General features: G+C 44.7%; 1 protein-coding gene across 1 annotated transcript in view; it reads right to left on the bottom strand.

Moving 5' to 3' along the window:
• Positions 1-9212, bottom strand: part of CASS4 (Cas scaffold protein family member 4) — a 45928-nt gene extending 36716 nt beyond the window's left edge. The window contains exon 1 of the mRNA XM_054467283.2: positions 9004-9212. Coding sequence (XP_054323258.1) covers positions 9004-9039 — 36 coding nt within the window. The 5' untranslated portion in view covers positions 9040-9212. The remainder of the gene's footprint in view (positions 1-9003) is intronic.
• Positions 9213-16509: the final 7297 nt, after the last annotated feature.

Genomic DNA, 16509 nt, shown 5'->3' with positions numbered 1-16509 from the left:
TGAGCTACCACACCTGGCCCCCAGCCTGGTTTCTAAAGCTTTGTGTGTCTAGCAGCTGCCTGCTTCCTGTCATAGCCATGTGCCGCTACAATTTTTTAGGTAAAATAATAAATTGAGTCAATTAAAAAACAACTTTCCCTCAGCGATGTTACCCAGGAAATTACAGGTTTGATGAGCTACTTTTAGTTTGTATGAATGCACATCAAGATACATCAGTAATGTACAAAAACTGCTCTGTGCACCACACTTGAAATCCTCTGGCATGCCCACAGTCAGGGCCCCTGCAGGGTGTGATTTTTCCGTTTGATTGACCAGGAAGAATTCAAAGCTGGCTCAAGCTGTTTAATGTATCACAGAGAAATGAGTGAAGGTTCAGGCTTGTTCACCAAATTTTCCATTTTTCTATGGTCATTTTTAGAGGTGTTTCAGGAAAGCAAGGAGCCACTCTTTTGTTTAAGCTTTTCTTCTTTTGTTCTGTTGGTGTGAATTTATTGCAATTCACTAGGTTTGTTCGTTTAGTTGTTAATAATGGACTACACATAAACCCATCCCAACCCTTATTTGGGATACCCAAAGGGAGCTTAGGGAGAATGTCTTACGTAACTGGCCCTGACTCCCAGTGGCTGGTAATCACCTCACTTTGGGGAACACCAGTGTAAGGAGGGAGCACCTTGAGTTGCTTGTTATTAATTACTGACTCTTGTGCTTCTATTCCCCTTTCAACTGTGGGGAGACTCACTTTTGAACCTGGGCCGGGTGTGGTGGCTCACTCCTGTAATCTCAGTGGTTTAGGAGGCTGAGGCAGGAGGACTGCTTGAGGTCAGGAGTTCGAGACAAGCCTGGACAATATAGGGAGAGCCCCTCATCTCTACAAAAAAAAAATTAGATGGGCATGGTGGTGTGCACCTGTAGTCTCAGCTACTTGGGAGGCTGAGGCAGGAGGATTGCTTGAGCCCAGGAGTTTGAGGTTGTAGTGAACTATGATAACGCCACTGCACTCCAGTCTGGGTGACAAAGTGAGACCCTGTCTCTAAAAGAAAATTTCTGAACCCAAAGTGAACATTCCACAAAGCACTTTTCACTTACTGTTAACCAGATGGCAAACACCTCCAAGACACAGGGATGACCCTACTGCTCTTTTGCCCCCCGTCCCTCCCTAACCCCACAAAAGACAGACTGCCTGGGCTGTCCAGAACATGTAGAGCAAACAAAAGCTGCTCTTGATGATAAGGTGAAGCAATTGTTCAAAGGAAAAGAACAATACATTCACTAACTCATAAACTCATGGAGAAACTCTCTGAGTGGCCAGGTAAGTGGCCTAGAATTGCCTGTGAATAACTTTTTCACGGTCCACACTCATCTCCTAGAGGAGTTTTCTTTTGTTTGTTTGTTTTTGAGATGGAGTTTTCGCTCTTGTTGCCCAGGCTGGAGTGCAATGTCGCGATTTTGGCTCACCACAACCTCCGCCTCCTGGGTTCAAGCGATTCTCCTGCCTCAGTTTCCTGAGTAGTTGGGATTACAGGTGTGCACCACCAAGCCCAGCTAATTTTTGTGTTTTTAGTAGAGACAGGGTTTCTCCATGTTGGTCAGGCTGGTATTGAACTCCTGACCTCAGATGATCCACCTGCCTTGGCCTCCCAAAGTGCTGGGATTACAGGCATGAGCCACCGTGCCTGGCCTCCTAGAGGAGTTTTAAGAGTGCAGAGCCTGGCCAGGCACGGTGGCTCACGCCTGTAGTCCCAGCACTTTGGGAAGCTGAGGTGGGCCAATCACTTAAAAACAGGAGTTCGAGACCAGCCTGGGCAACATGGTGAAAAAAACCCACCTCTACTAAAAATACAAAAATTAGCCGGGCACAGTGGTGCATGCCTGAAGCCCCAGCTACTTGGGAGGCTGAGATGGGAGGATCACTTAAGCCAGGAGGCTTAGGTTGCACTGAGCTGAGATTGTGCCACTGTACTCCAGCCTAAGCGGGGGTGGTGCGGGGGAAGCGCAGGATCTCCCACGCTGAGAGCTGGGGATGCTTTCCCAGGAACAGGAGGCCACGCATATTCTTCTCAGTCTTCTCAGTGTCGACTATGCTTTTTGTAGGTGTGTGTACAAGGCTGCTCTTCCCCTGAACAAACACTTTATAGGCGTTATGTTTGGAAATGGTTCCTAAAAAAAACGTATTTCCTTTTTTGCAACTCAAGTTGGAGTGTTCTAATCTCCCCCTCCATGGCAGCTCTCTTACCAGCCTCCCACCTTCCTCCTTTTAAGCTATTTCCCCTTCAGGCCCCTGTCATTTCCTCCCTTAGTCATCGCAATTCCAAAACAGCTCTGTTTTGATTCTACAGTTGCTTCCCCATTCCATTATCATGTCGGCCAAGCGCCTGTCTATTCTCAGACCTTTTAAGTTTTGGGGTGATGGTGGCATTCTCCTTAGCTTTTTTTCCCCCTAAGTGTGCTCTATAGGAAATAAAATGTTCAAAGACTACAGGTGATTAAACAGGGGAACCAATAATGAGTATGTGATGGATTTTTTATTAGTCATAATAATTATTTACTACATATGGAGAAAGGGGACCAGGCACTTGGCCTTGGAAGCATTTAGAACAGTGCCTGGTGTGCAGCAGGCATTCAATATTTGTTGACGGAATGAAAGGTACATTGTGTTCCTGAATCAAACATAGCACACATAAATAGAAGCTATCTACTCCTTGATTTACTATTTTTTTCTGCCCACAACCACTCCCCACCCCACACGGGGACCAGCAGTCTCAAACACCAAAAGTTTTACTTTTTCTAAAGACAGAGTACACGATTCTCCTTCGTGTCCGTGGAGGAGAGCAGGGCACCACCCCAGTGGAAAATGAAGCCACCTACACTGAAGTCTCCACGTTTACCAGCTTTCGCTCTTTCCTACCTACAGCTCATCTGTTGCACAGCAGCCTGAGTGATCTAGAAAACATAAATCATATCATGTCATCTCCTGCTTTAAGTGGACTGGTGGTTTCCTTTGCAATTAGAATGGCTTCAAAGCTCTTACACGGCCGACCAGGCCCTATGTTATCCTGCTTACACCTCAGATCTCACTTCTGACCACTCTCTCTCTTGGTTTACTCTTCTTTGACCCCACGGGTCTTTATAGGGGCCCTGTACTATGCTGAATGCCTTCCCACTGCAGGGCCTTGGCATCTGCTCTTCCCTCTGCCTGGAGTGCTTTTCCCATCTCTTGGGTGTTCAGAGTGGCCTTTTCCATCCATCGCCTCCATCAGATCCCCCTGTTTTATCCACTTTCTGGCAGTTCTCACCACCTGAAACCATGGGTCTATTTACTCACTGTCATGCTCACTCCATTGTAATGTCAGCTCTATCTTGATCACCCTGAACCCCCAGAGCCCAGTAACTGTGCATTGGGTGAATGGCTGAGCCACGGATGGTGAGCTGTGTTTTCGAGTTGGGTGTTGTGTCTGGGCTGTTTTGCCTCGTGGAATAGATGAAGGGAGGAAGTTGCTGGGAAATGCTGGAGGGAGGCTACAGGTCTTTGTGACCTTGATTTCAATAGCAACAGCTTGCATCCAAGGCAACATCTGACCACGGACAAGGAGGGGGACAATTGTCAAGTGAACAGGCTGAGTGGCAGCTTAGGCTGAGGCCAGGTAGGGGTTAGAGAGGTGAGAGTCAGGAATGACCTCCGTTGCCAAACACCTGCTGTCTAGAAAGTAGTGCTGTTCCTATCCTCACAGCGGGGCTGCAGCCAGGGCTCCACCTGCACTCCCTGTAAGCTCCCATTCGTTCACACACTACCACAAAGAATGTATTGAGCATCTACTTTGTGCAGGCACTGCTGTAGGCACTGGAGATGCAGCACTGGGTAAGAAAGCCCAGGTCTGTCCCTCATGGAGTTTCGTTCCCAGAGAGGAAGACAGATGAACAAACAAAGTGAGATAATTTCAGGTCTTAATAAGTGAAGGTAAGATAGATGAGAGTGATGGCGGTGGGCCTGTGTAGGGGGGAGGTGATTTGCACAGCGTGGTCCAGAGAGGCCTCTGGGTGAGGTGATGCTTGCTAGAGAGAGGAGAATCCAAGGCGGGGAACAGCAGGGGAGAAGGCGAAGGAACTGAGGCAGGAGAGCTGCTGGGAGTGGGATCTAATGGGCCCTCAAGGGCCAGGTCAGCTTTCTGCACGCAATCCCATTTGCCCTTTAACAAAGACTGAGTTTGAAATGTCTTGCTCACCACCTCAGAGCTGCTAAAGGTACAAAGAGAACCTAAAACAGCTCTCCACTCACAAACGAAACCTCACCGGGCTTTCTTGCCCAGAAGCACTGAAGCAAGCCAAGTCCCAGCAGGTGGCAGACACTTCCAAGCCACCACATTTTGTCATGTTTAAACCAACCTTGAGAATGTGGAAGATTTTTAAAAAAATTCTACGTCTTTACCTTCATCTCTCTTGAGTGGGTCCAGAACCATGTCACTCAGAGTTCAGATGGAAGAGAGACAAAAAAGATTCGCTCTTTAATTGCGGCTGAATTTAAAATGTGAAAGACAAACACATTTAAATGTTCTTACAGTATAAATATTGGACCATCCACCCTTCAGTAACATAGTAAAGATGCTTGCTTGAAAAGTGCCTTCAGAAAACTGAATGAGCACATAGCTGTCTTTATAAAAGAAAGTACAGATTGTAGAGAAAATACTGGGGAAAGTAGGTTTAAAATAGAATCAAATATCAGAAATTCTCAGAAAATGATGGACAATAAGTGCCAAAGCTTATTTCATTCAGAAATCCTCTTTCAATTCCTGGACATTTACTCCAGTGAGAAAATCATGTTATTGGGGAAAAAAAGGGCTGTGTATGAAGATGCTAATTTCAATATTACCTGTAATGGCATGTGCGCGCGCACACACACACACACACACACACACGGAAGTAAACAGAATTTATAGCAAACAGGACTGAATCACTAAAGTACATTGCAGACTCTATTTTCATAACTAAGGCATCTTGAAACTACCAAAAATCCAAAATAAGAACTTATGTATAATAAGCCCACTTATCCTCCTTGTCTTTTAGAACTAAATTTCTGGCTGGGCGCGGTGGCTCACGCCTGTAATCCCAGCACTTTGGGAGGCTGAGACAGGCAGATAACTTGAGGTCAGGAGTTCGAGACCAGCCTGGCCAACATGATGAAACCCTGTCTCTACTAAAAATACAGAAATCAGCTGAGCATGGTGGCGCATGCCTGTAATCCCAGCTACTTGGGAGGCTGAGGCAGGAGAATTGCTTGAACCTGGGAGGTAGAGGTTGCAGTGAGCCAAGATCATGCCACTGCACTCCAGCCTGGACGACAGAGTGAAACTCCATCTCAAAAAAAACCACAAAAACTAAATTTCTAGTATTTCTTGAATGGAGTTGACTAGCTGGCTAGAGTCCAATAAACCAATGATTGAGGTGTTAAATTTACCACCTTTGAGGCCAGTGTTTCCTATCACTAATATCACGTTTTTAAAAGATTCTGCCTTGTTCTATAAAACAATTTTTAAAAAATAGAACAAATCGGTCTGAATATTACACAAAATCTGCCATGCACAAAGGTGAAAGCAGCTTTACTGGCAACGGAGCTACTGGCCGGCAGGTAAATTAGGAACAGCTTGCGAGAACAGTCCCTGTTTACCATACGATGTACAAAGGCGAACTTTAGGGTCTGAAAGGCTATCTGCGGTGGCCCTGAATGAAAGACAGGGTTGTTTTAAAGGCGAATGCCCCAAAGCTAAGGACCACTGACATGACATGACCCCTTGAAGCATTGTGCTACCATTTATAAAGCAATTGAGCAACAATGTAGGCATTAAGATTAATGAGATGGATCAATTGCACTAACATGAACTGAACACCAGTACATATTGGTAGTTGCTAAAGGCAAGAAGCTCAACAGCTCTTTACTTACAGCTCCTATTTGTGTAAAACCTTAAAACATGTATCTTATAGATGCATTGATAGTTTCTGTAGGGACACCCAAGAAACAGTTAACTGAGGATGCCTCTGAACTAGGTGTCGACAACTTGGGTGTTTCCTGGTACTGCGTGGGTGGGTGGGGGTGGCCTACGTAAACTGAGATGACATAGGCTGCTACACAAGGGCCTGTGGACCAAATCTAGACAGATGACCCATGAGTGAAGAATGATTGTACATATCTTAAGGACTGCATAAACAAACAACTGTATGCAACAGAGATTGTATTTGGCCTGCAAAGCACAAAATACTATCTGGCTCTTTATGAAGAGTTTGCCAACCCCTGGTACAAGGGAGAGAATATAATGAGCTAAGAATGGAGCTCTGAGCTTAGTCTGCCTGGGGTTGATTCCTGGCATTGCCACCTACTAGCTGTATGGCCTTGGGCAAGTCAGCGAGGCCTCGTTTCCTTGTCTATGACAGGGGAATAATACCTCTGCTTCATGAGGATGTTGTGAGGATGTAATAATGAGAAAATGCAAGTAGAGCACTCAGCACAGGGCCTCACATGTAGACAACTGGTAAGGGTTGGCTACTATTATATATATATATATATATATATTTTTTTTTTGAGATGGCGTTTCTCTCTTGTTGCCCAGGCTAGAGTGCAATGGCACAATGTTGGCTCACTGCAACCTCCACCTCCTGGGTTCAAGCAATTCTCCGGACTCAGCCTCCCGAGTAGCTGGGAATACAGGCATTACAGGCATGCACCACTATGCCCAGCTAATTTTTTTGTATTTTTACTAGAGATGGAGTTTCACCATTTTGGCCAGGCTAATCCCCTGACCTCAGGTGATCCACCCGCTTCAGCCTCAGAAAGTGGTGGGATTACAGGCATGAGCCACTGCTCCCAGCCTATCTGTATAATATTAACAGCAGAATTTCATGGGGATGCTGGAAATATCAATTACATGTTCTACGCAAACATGCATGTTATTTACAAATTGCAGTGGGGCTCGGTGGTGTGCACCTGTAGTCCTGTACTTGGGAGGCTGAGGCAGAAGAATCACCTGAGTTCAGGAATTTGAGTCCAGCTTGGACAACAGAGTGATACCCCCAATGCTAAAAATATTTTTTTTACATAACAAAACCCCACCCAATTGTAAAGTGCTACATAAATTATTTAGGCAGAATAAGCAGTACATAAAAAGAAGTCTAAATCATAAAAAAACTAGGCTGTTTAGAAAAAAGGTCAATGTTATGAAAGAGAAAAAGGTAGTAGATTATTCTAGATTAAGAACTGAGAATTGACAAACAACACCTGGATCAGAAAGACAAACACACACACACACAACAACAGCCAGAAAAGCTAAAAAGGATAATTTTGGAAAATGTGAATGTGGACTGAATAGTAGAATGGCATTATTAAATAAATGTGAAATGTTCTTGGGTATGATGATATGTAGATATTCTTCTACATTCTGTAGATGAATGTCCTTGTTCTTAGGAGACACATAATGAAGTTTATGGGTGGAGCGTCATTGTATTGGCCATTTATTTTTAAAGAGTTTAACAACAACAATAAAAACGAAGTGTGTTCCAGTGTCTAAATATACACAAATAAATGCACACAAATATGACAAAGTACCAGAAACGAATGATCTAGGTGAAGGATATGCAGGAATTTACTGAATAGTCCCCATGCCCCCCATATTTTTCCAATGGCTTGAAATTTTTCAAAGTAAGTAGTTGGGGACAAAATTCTAGGATAGCTAAGATATTTACATATAATCTATACAAGAGAGACTGTCATGGGTTACTCAGTCAAAAATTCCACTAGTAACTTTAAACATTTTTTTCTTTATTTTTTACTTTTTTGAGACAGAGTCTTGCTCTGTCACCCAGGCCGGAGTGCAGTGGTATAATCTCAGCTCATTGCAACCTCTGCCTCCCAGGCTCAAGCGATTCTTGTGCCTCAGCCTCCCGAGTAGCTGGGATCACAGGCATGTGCCACCACGCTCAGCTAATGGTTGTATTTTTGGTAGAGATGGGGTTTTTTCATGTTGATCAGGCTGGTCTCCAACTCCTGGCCTCAAGTGATCCATCTGCCTTGGCCTCCCAAACTGCTGGGATTACAGGTGTGAGCCACCGCACCCAGCCACACTAGTCACTTTTATTATAATGAAAAATAAGTATCGATTTTTATAAGCAAGCTCCCCATTTACTGCTTGTTTCATTTCTTTTTTCCTGTTCTACTTAAAATTTAAAAAGGGCATAGCAAGATGAAAACACAACCTTGAGCTTCACTTTCTTTATGTCTGGGTAAATTTTTTAAAAATGGTGGCCATTTTATTTTAACTTTTCTTTTTTTTTTTTTTTTAAGATGGGGTCTCGCTATGTTGCCCAGGCTGGACTCAAACTTCTGGGCTGAATTAGTCTTCTCACCTCAGCCTCTCCGGCAGCTGGAGTACAGGTATGTGCCACCGTGCCTGGCTTCTTTCACCTTTCTAAATAGTGAATCTTTTTTGATTCATGACAGGCGTGAAGTCTGTCTGAAAGCTCCAGCTTTGCTCACATAATGCACAAGTTAACATGAAAATAACATGTAAGTGCCCACTGTGGGCTCAGCACGGGAGGCTGCAGGCAAGGGTCTGGGCTCTGCTGTCGGGAGGTGAGCACAGAAACCAAATAGGACAGTTAGAGTGGCACTGAGTGTCTTTGGGGTCCAGAGAAAGAAGGAATTAGTGGGGGCTGAGGCAGACTCACATCTTGCTTCAGAAGTTTGCTGGACACAAAATGATGGACGGTGCTGTCAACCAAGTAAGCTGATTTCTACTACAAAGTCATTTTCACCCATCTTGGATGCAAACTGGTAAGGAGCTTTACAGCACATCTATTTCCCACACTTAAACTTTATGTTAAACATTCCCATCTCCAAATCACACGTCACTGGTATTCAACCTTTGCCTTTATTAGAAAGTCACAACTAAAGCTGGTCAACACCCTTAATCATCACAGCTTGCTCCCCGCCAGAGCCCATTCAAACAGCCCCACATCACTCACCTTGGGCGCACAGTCCATGATGCCTGTTCCCTTCATGTCGGTGATGTGGAGCAGCTCCCCTGAGCTCTACAGCTAATATCTCCAGCTTCAGAAGCAGATTGTGCAATGTCACTGCATGCTTCTGGCTGGTTCTCAGAAACTGAATTCTATGGCGCTATCTGACAACACATGGGAAATGATCAAAAAGACTCTCCCAGCAGGAAAACTTTCTGGAAAGCGCGATAAGAGTAAAATGAAAGCAGTGAAGGAGGGGAGGACCAGAAATACAAGCCACACTCACGCCTCAATGCCTGACGTCTCACTTTGTCTGTAAGTAGAGACTGTCACTCATTTGCTGTGTGAAACCACAAAAGAAGAAGAAGAAGAAAAAAAACACCACTCTTCTGCTTTATAGGGCGAAGTTCCTACTTTGAAGAGCTGCGTGTATGAACACACAGCATTCTTGTCCTTTGAACTCTGTGGAACAACTCCCACCGAACAGACCAAGCTCATATCCCTGATGAGAGGCCACTAGGCCAAATTTCTGATAGTGGTCAGCATTTCTTCCTTTCTGCTCCCTAAAACTTGCCTTGTGACAGCCAGGATAAAAGCAGTCAAGCAGGCTGCCTTAAAGGACACAGTCTCCACTCTACCCACCCTGTCAGTTGTGCATTGTCCCTGCTCGGAACCCCATGCTCACCTCCTGGTCTTTTCTCATGGTGAATGACATTTGCTCACTAATGAATAACATCTTCTGGGTACTGGCTCTGCACTGATGGCTATGCTGAGCCCCACACCTGTATTCTCTCTCTTAAATCAAATAAACTTATCGTGTGTGCTGTACTTGAAACCCCTGCTAACTCATGCAGTTTATCATCACTCGCCAACTCTTTTTACTTTTCCTAAATTCAGATCCAATCTCTAGAGAGGACCTACAGCATAGCAGACACTGTGCAAAATAAGTCTGCATTTTTTTTTTTTGAGACGGAGTATTTCTCTGTCACTCAGGCGGGAGCGCTGTGGTGCAATCTCGGCTCACTGCAACCTCCACCTCCCGGGTTCAAGTGATTCTCCTGCCTCAGCCTCCAGAGCAGCTGGGATTACAGGCACCCGCCACCACGCCTTGCTAATTTTTGTATTTTCAGTAGAGACAGGACTTCACCATGTTGGCCAGGCTTGTCTCAGACTCCTGACCTCAAGTGATCCACCCACCTCAGCCTCTCAAAATGCTGGGATTGCAGACGTGAGCCACCACGCCTGGCCCCGGCCTGCATTTTTATTTAGACAAAATGGTGCCCATTCTTCCAAGCCAGGCTCAAGTTCCATCCCCAGCCAGCTGTGTCTCCACTCACCGCTCTCTTCTTGTCAGACAGCATTTTTTTATTTTTTATTTTTAAATTTTCTTCTTTTCTTTTACCACGCCTCTGAGACAAGTTCAACAGACAGCACTTAGCGTCTTGTCCTCTGGTTGTCCCATGTGTCATCCCCACAAGTCTGGGCACCAGGACGTATTTACCTATTGAAGTAGCTGACTGATTTCTGGCCGAGACAGTCCACATTTTTAAATGTTATCATTCATTGCTAGAAATTAACTTCCAGGGCCAAGTAATTTGCAGGCTGCAGGTGATAGCAGATAACAGGGAGGGAGCAATGACCCCACGGAATGAACAGTTGGGTTCAAGGAGGAGATCCATAGAGATATTAAGATATAAATTATATTAATAATAATTAATATATTAATATTATATTAAGATATAATTCAGGTACCATAAAATTCACCTTTATTTATTTATTTTTTTTGAGACGGAGTCTTGCTCTGTCACCAGGCTGGAGTGCAGTGGCGTAATCTCGGCTCACTGCAACCTTCGCCTCCAGGTTTCAAGCGATTCTCCTGCCTCAGCCTCCCAAGTAGCTGGGATTATAGGTGTGTGCCACCATGCCCAGCTAATTTTTTTGTATTTTCATAGAGACAGGGTTTCACCATGTTGGCCAGGATGGTCTCGATCTCCTGACCTCGTGATCCACCTGCCTTAGCCTCCCAAGTGCTGGGATTATAGGCGTGAGCCACCGCACCTGGCCAATGTACCTTTTTAAAGTATACAATTCAGTGGTTTTTAGTACATTCAGAGTTGTGCAACCACTATTTCAAAAAGTAATCCTCTTTCAATTCCTGGACATTTACCCCATTAGCAGTTACTTGTTATTCCCCTCTTCCCCCAGCCCCTGGAAACCACTGTTTCGCTGTATTATTGACTTTTGTTTATAATAAACAAAATTCTCTATAATAAAAAGGAAGGATGGATAAACTTGCCCAAGGTCACACAGTAAAGTAACAGACCCAGAATCTGAATTCAAGTCTCTTAGAAAAGACTCCACAGTAAACTCAAGTTCAGATGGTTTCCATCAACTTGGCAAACTCCCGGCAGTGATTCTTCCCCATACTGAAGAGGCTGCCCTTAAGCTCACAATACGGATCAGAATGCTATAATTTGCATGTTGTTTTTTCTAGGGAAAATAACCTGAACTAGAAAATAAAAGTAAGACACAAAAGTAATAGGCTTTGGCCCTGAAATTATATCAACTAGCTCCTACATAGACACCTAGTTTGATATTTTGTGAATAAGGAACTTGACCTCTTGGTCTGTTATTTGAGCCCTCTACGGTTTTTCTGAATGAAAGGTGTGAGAAACCGCCTTAGACATTTTGCTGCAATCCATTAGTATTTTAAGGCAAATGTCTTTAATGTGGACAAACATTGCAATAACTATTATTCTAGGAAACTGGGTGCTTGCATAATATCCGGTTGTCTGAAGGCTGAAACAGCTGGAGTTCAAGGGAACCACGTCAGAAGGACTCTAGTGAGGTAATCTTAATGCTCTTAGCAAATGTGCTATCAAGAACAGTATTTTGGACTAAATTTTCTTTTCTGAGACAAGTGAGTCTGACCAATTCACTTCTATAGTGTCTTATACATGCGTAGGGAGGAAAATTGCTTTTGCATGTTTTTCTGTATGCTTTTATGTTGTTTTCATGTGACTATCAAGCTCCCTGACTGGTAGTAGTGAAACACTGGGCACTCGATATTTGAATTATAAAGGACAGCGGAACACCAGACTTACAATGTTCAAAACATTAAAGGCTTGGTGGGAAGTTTCAGGCTGTAATCTCATGAAGATTACTCAGAAAAATAGCTCTTTTGATCAAAGCAGAATTTCGTGAATTGGCTGGGCAAGATAGCTCAGGCCTGTAATCCCAGAACTTTGGGAGGCTGAGGCGGGCAGATCACTTGAGGCCAGGAGTTCAAGACCAGCCTGGCCAACATGGTGAAACCCCGTCTGTACTAAAAATACAAAAAATTAGCCGGGCGTGGTAGTGGGCGCCTGTAGTCCCAGCTACTCAGGAGGCTGAGGCAGGAGAATGGCATGAACCCGGGGGGCGGAGCTTGCAGTGAGCCGAGATCGCGCCACTGCACTCTAGCCTGGGTGATAGAGCGAGACTCCGTCTCAAAAAAAAACCAAAAAACAAAAACTAGCCGAGCATGGTGGTGCATGCCTATAATCCCAGCTACTTGGGAGGCTGAGGCACGAGAATCATTTGAACCCAGGAGGTGGAGGCTGCGGTGAGTGGAGATCGCACCACTGCACTCCAGCCTGGGCGACAGAGTGAGACTGTCTTAAAGAAAAAAAAAAAAAAAAGAATTTCGTGAATTGCTCACAAATTCACCAAATATTCTGGTGCAGGGATAATACTGAGAGGGCTGGAGAATCTGCAGCCACTCTAGTTATTAGTGATCAGTTTTATCACCCAAGTTTTGACCCCCAGGTTGGGAGGGAAAAGGAATTAGGGCAAGAATTGAAAACAAGGATGCAAAGGAAATGCTCTGGGGACAGAGTGGGGACAGGAAGCTGGAGGGAAAGGCTGAATGCTGGTGGGAGACCAAGAAAAAGCCAGAGAGAAAATGATGCCCCAGGCAAGCGGTCGTTACTGGGGAGCAGATAGAATGGCGAGGAGTCGCTTGGCCAAAAGACGCCTGTGAAAGAGGCTTCACAGAGTCAAATATCCAGTCAGGGAGCAGGAAGGCCAACGGTAAGAGCTCCAGGGAAAGGCCAAAGCAATTCACGATGAAAGCTAGAGAAACATTCCAATAGGATGGGGTTTTCCACAAGTTTTATTCTTTAATTCAAACCTGCCCAGTCCCTTGTGCAAGTTTTTTTTGTTTTTTTTTTTTTTTTTGAGATGGAGTCTCGCTCTTGTTGCCCAGGCTGGAGTGCAATGGCGCGATCTCGGCTCACCGCAACCTCCGCCTCCCAGGTTCAAGCGATGCTCCTGCCTCAGCCTCCCGAGTAGCTGGGATTACAGGCATGTGCCACCAAACCCGGCTAATGTTCTTGTATTTTTAGTAGAGTTGGGGTTTCTCCATGTTGGTCAGGCTGGTCTTGAACTCCTGGCCTCAGGTGATCCGCCGGTCTCAGCCTCCCAAAGTGCTGAGATTACAGGTGCGAGCCACGGCGCCTGGCTTTGTGCAAGTTTTTTAATCCTTGGCCCCATTTTATTTTGATACAGAGGCTCGCTCTGTTGCCCAGGCTGGAGTGCAACCTCCGTCGCCCTGGCTCAAGAGATTCTCATGCCTCAGCTTCCTGAGTAGCTGGGACTACCGGTGTGCGCCTCTACACCCGGCTAATATTTTTGTATTTTTGGTAGAGATGAGGTTTTGCCCTATTGCCCAGGCTGGTCTCGAACTCCTGACCTCAAGCCGTCTCACAGCCTTGGCCTCCCAAAGTGTGGAATTCCAGGCGTGAGCCACCATGCCCGGCCTCTTGGTCCCATTTTAGTTACTGTTTTAGTTCTCTGAATATAATCTGTCTAGTAATTCCACTAGGTCCTTGCAAGTCTGATTCTGTTATTTTTGTGGATTCTCATCAGGATGGCTTGTTTCCTCACATACCTGACTGTGAGTTCGTGATCCTCAGAGGTTTATGTGGGATAGAGGGAGGACTGGGGTTAAGACGTGTTCTTGCACAGAAAATTGGTGCTGGCCTCTGCCAGATACTTGTGGCCACCATCAGTTGGAGACTGCTTTAAGATCCCCATTTGATTTTCTCTGAGCAGTACAGGTAGCGTAAATTGTTCCAAACCTGCATGAGGAACAGTGCGTGGACCGAATTCTCAGGAGACCCTCCCTTGTGCCAACACCAGACACCCTCTCTCCGAAAACCCCTGAGCCAGCGCCAAGCAGGCAGATTTCTCGTCTTTCTCTGAGGCAGGTTTTTGTCAAGTTCATCCTTTTACTGAAGGGGGCACCTTTGGGGTTCCAGGCTTTCTGGGTCTTGACCAAAGTTCCTCCTCCATGAAGACTCAGAGCTTTGACTTCTGCTCAGAGATGAGTAGGTTACAGGAACTGACCTACTCAGTGCTCCAGCACTGTGAATCCTCTGGATTTGTGCTTTGTTCTGCCTCTCAGGAATTCCTTCTTTCTTGCTATCTCAGCTAACTATTAGAGATCAAAAAAAAGTTCTATCCAGGTTTGAATTGAAAGGGCTCTCGAAATATCTGGTTTGCTACCTTTTTAGAAACAGATGTCTCCCGCTTAGGAAGAATGGCTTCCTCCCTCCCTGAAGTCTGTTTGTATCATCAGGCATGAAAACAAAGAGCTTTACAGGTTGAAGTGCATGTTGGAGATTTGTTTCATTAAGCCCTTTAATCACAGAAAAGGAAGCTGTATCCCAGAAAAATGACTTGCCCTATTACTTACCAAGTCAGTAACAGAGCTGAGACTGGACTCTCACTTTGCTCTTCCTAAGGAAAACCAAAGTGTAAGCAAAGATAGCGTTCTCTGAATAAGCCAAAAAACTGAATTATACTCAAGTTCTTTAACTTCATAGAGAGTGGCCGGGCACGGTGGCTCACGTCTGTAATCCCAGCACTTTGGGAGGCCAAGGCGGGCAGATCAGAAGGTCAGGAGTTCAAGACCAGCCTGGCCAACATGGCGAAACCCTGTCTCTCCTAAAGATACAAAAAATTAGCCAGGCATGGTGGCATGTGCCTGTAATCCCAGCTACTCAGGAGGCTAAGGCAGGAGAATCGCTTGAACCTGGGAGGCGGAGGCTGCGGTGAACCGAGATCACGCCATTGCACTCCAGCCTGGGCAGCAGGATGAGAATTCGTTTCAAAAAAAGAAAAATTCATAGAGAGCAGAGGAGCAAAGATAAAGAGCTAAAGGTGATCCAGCTATAAAAACCTGACTTCTGGAACAAAGCACTAAATAAAGTATGAACAGTACCAAAGTCATAACTGCTGTTTGAGAACAGATGTTCAAATGTGGGAAATGTTCAAAGTAAGTTCCAAAAAAAAATAAACTAGCTTATCATTGTATACAAAGTTTATTTCAGAAATCACGTATCTTAAAAAAAACAAAAACAAAAACACAGAGGGTATAAGTTCGTATCCTGACCAGATATTATTCATTATTTGAATGGCAGAGTGTTGTGTGGTACAATTAATGAGATGCAGATACTAAGTCCATATAATATTCCTGGCATTTACACCAGGCTCACAACATTGTGACCTTTAAAAAGCAAAAAAACCAAAAACCAACCAAACACACACAAAAAACAAACCCACAAAAAACACCCCAAAAACAAAAAAACAGCTACTTCTGAAACACATAAAAGTATCTTGATCTTTTAAATACAGGTCCTGAAACTACAGATCCATTGCTGAGACTACTCGAAAAACTGTAAAACATGGGCATTATTTTAATTCGTGAACAACTGAAAAGATTCAATGGAGTGCCACGTGCTCATTTTAGTATGTGAGTCAAAGCAGAACAATAGGGAAACGTTAAATCTCTGCTTTACAGTTTAACAGGTTGAAAGTAAAAGGAGTCTGAGAAAAGAACTGGGGAGGTTTGGTCGGTAATGTTTTTGGTAGAACTGGTTATCCTTGTTCGTATTTAGTGGGCGCCTTTTAGTCTTACGAGAGTGGCGCCCACGGATGGTCAAGTTCAAGTATCAAAGAATCAGAATGCAACGTACAACTGGAAATTTACACTCACTATGGACCAAAAAATATGGCTCTTTGGAAATCTGAGCTAAAACCCTGTGATGTAACATGTTAAGATGCTTAAGACAATCTTACAGATCAAGGAGTTAAAACGATCCTCAAGGATGACTAAAGCAGAATGTTTATGCAATAACTTCAGTAACTTCCTATAATGGGGCCGCGCATGGTGGCTCAACGCCTGTAATCCTAGCACCTTGGGAGGCTGAGATGGGTGGATTACCTGTGGTTGGGAGTTCGAGACCAGCCTGACCAACATGGAGAAACCCCGTCTCTACTAAAAAAAATACAAAATTAGCCGGGCATGGTGGTGCATGCCTATATGTAATCCTAGTTACTTGGGAGCCTGAGGCAGGAGAATCGCTTGAACCCAGGCGGCAGAGGTTGCAGTGAGCCGAGATCACGCCATTGCACTAAAGCCTGGGGAACAAGAGTGAAACTCTGTCTCAAAAACAAAACAAACAAAAC

Source organism: Pongo pygmaeus, chromosome 21 (genome assembly GCF_028885625.2).
Source record: "Pongo pygmaeus isolate AG05252 chromosome 21, NHGRI_mPonPyg2-v2.0_pri, whole genome shotgun sequence".
NCBI classification, from domain to species: domain Eukaryota; kingdom Metazoa; phylum Chordata; class Mammalia; order Primates; family Hominidae; genus Pongo; species Pongo pygmaeus.
This window is presented reverse-complemented; position numbering and strand designations above follow the sequence as displayed.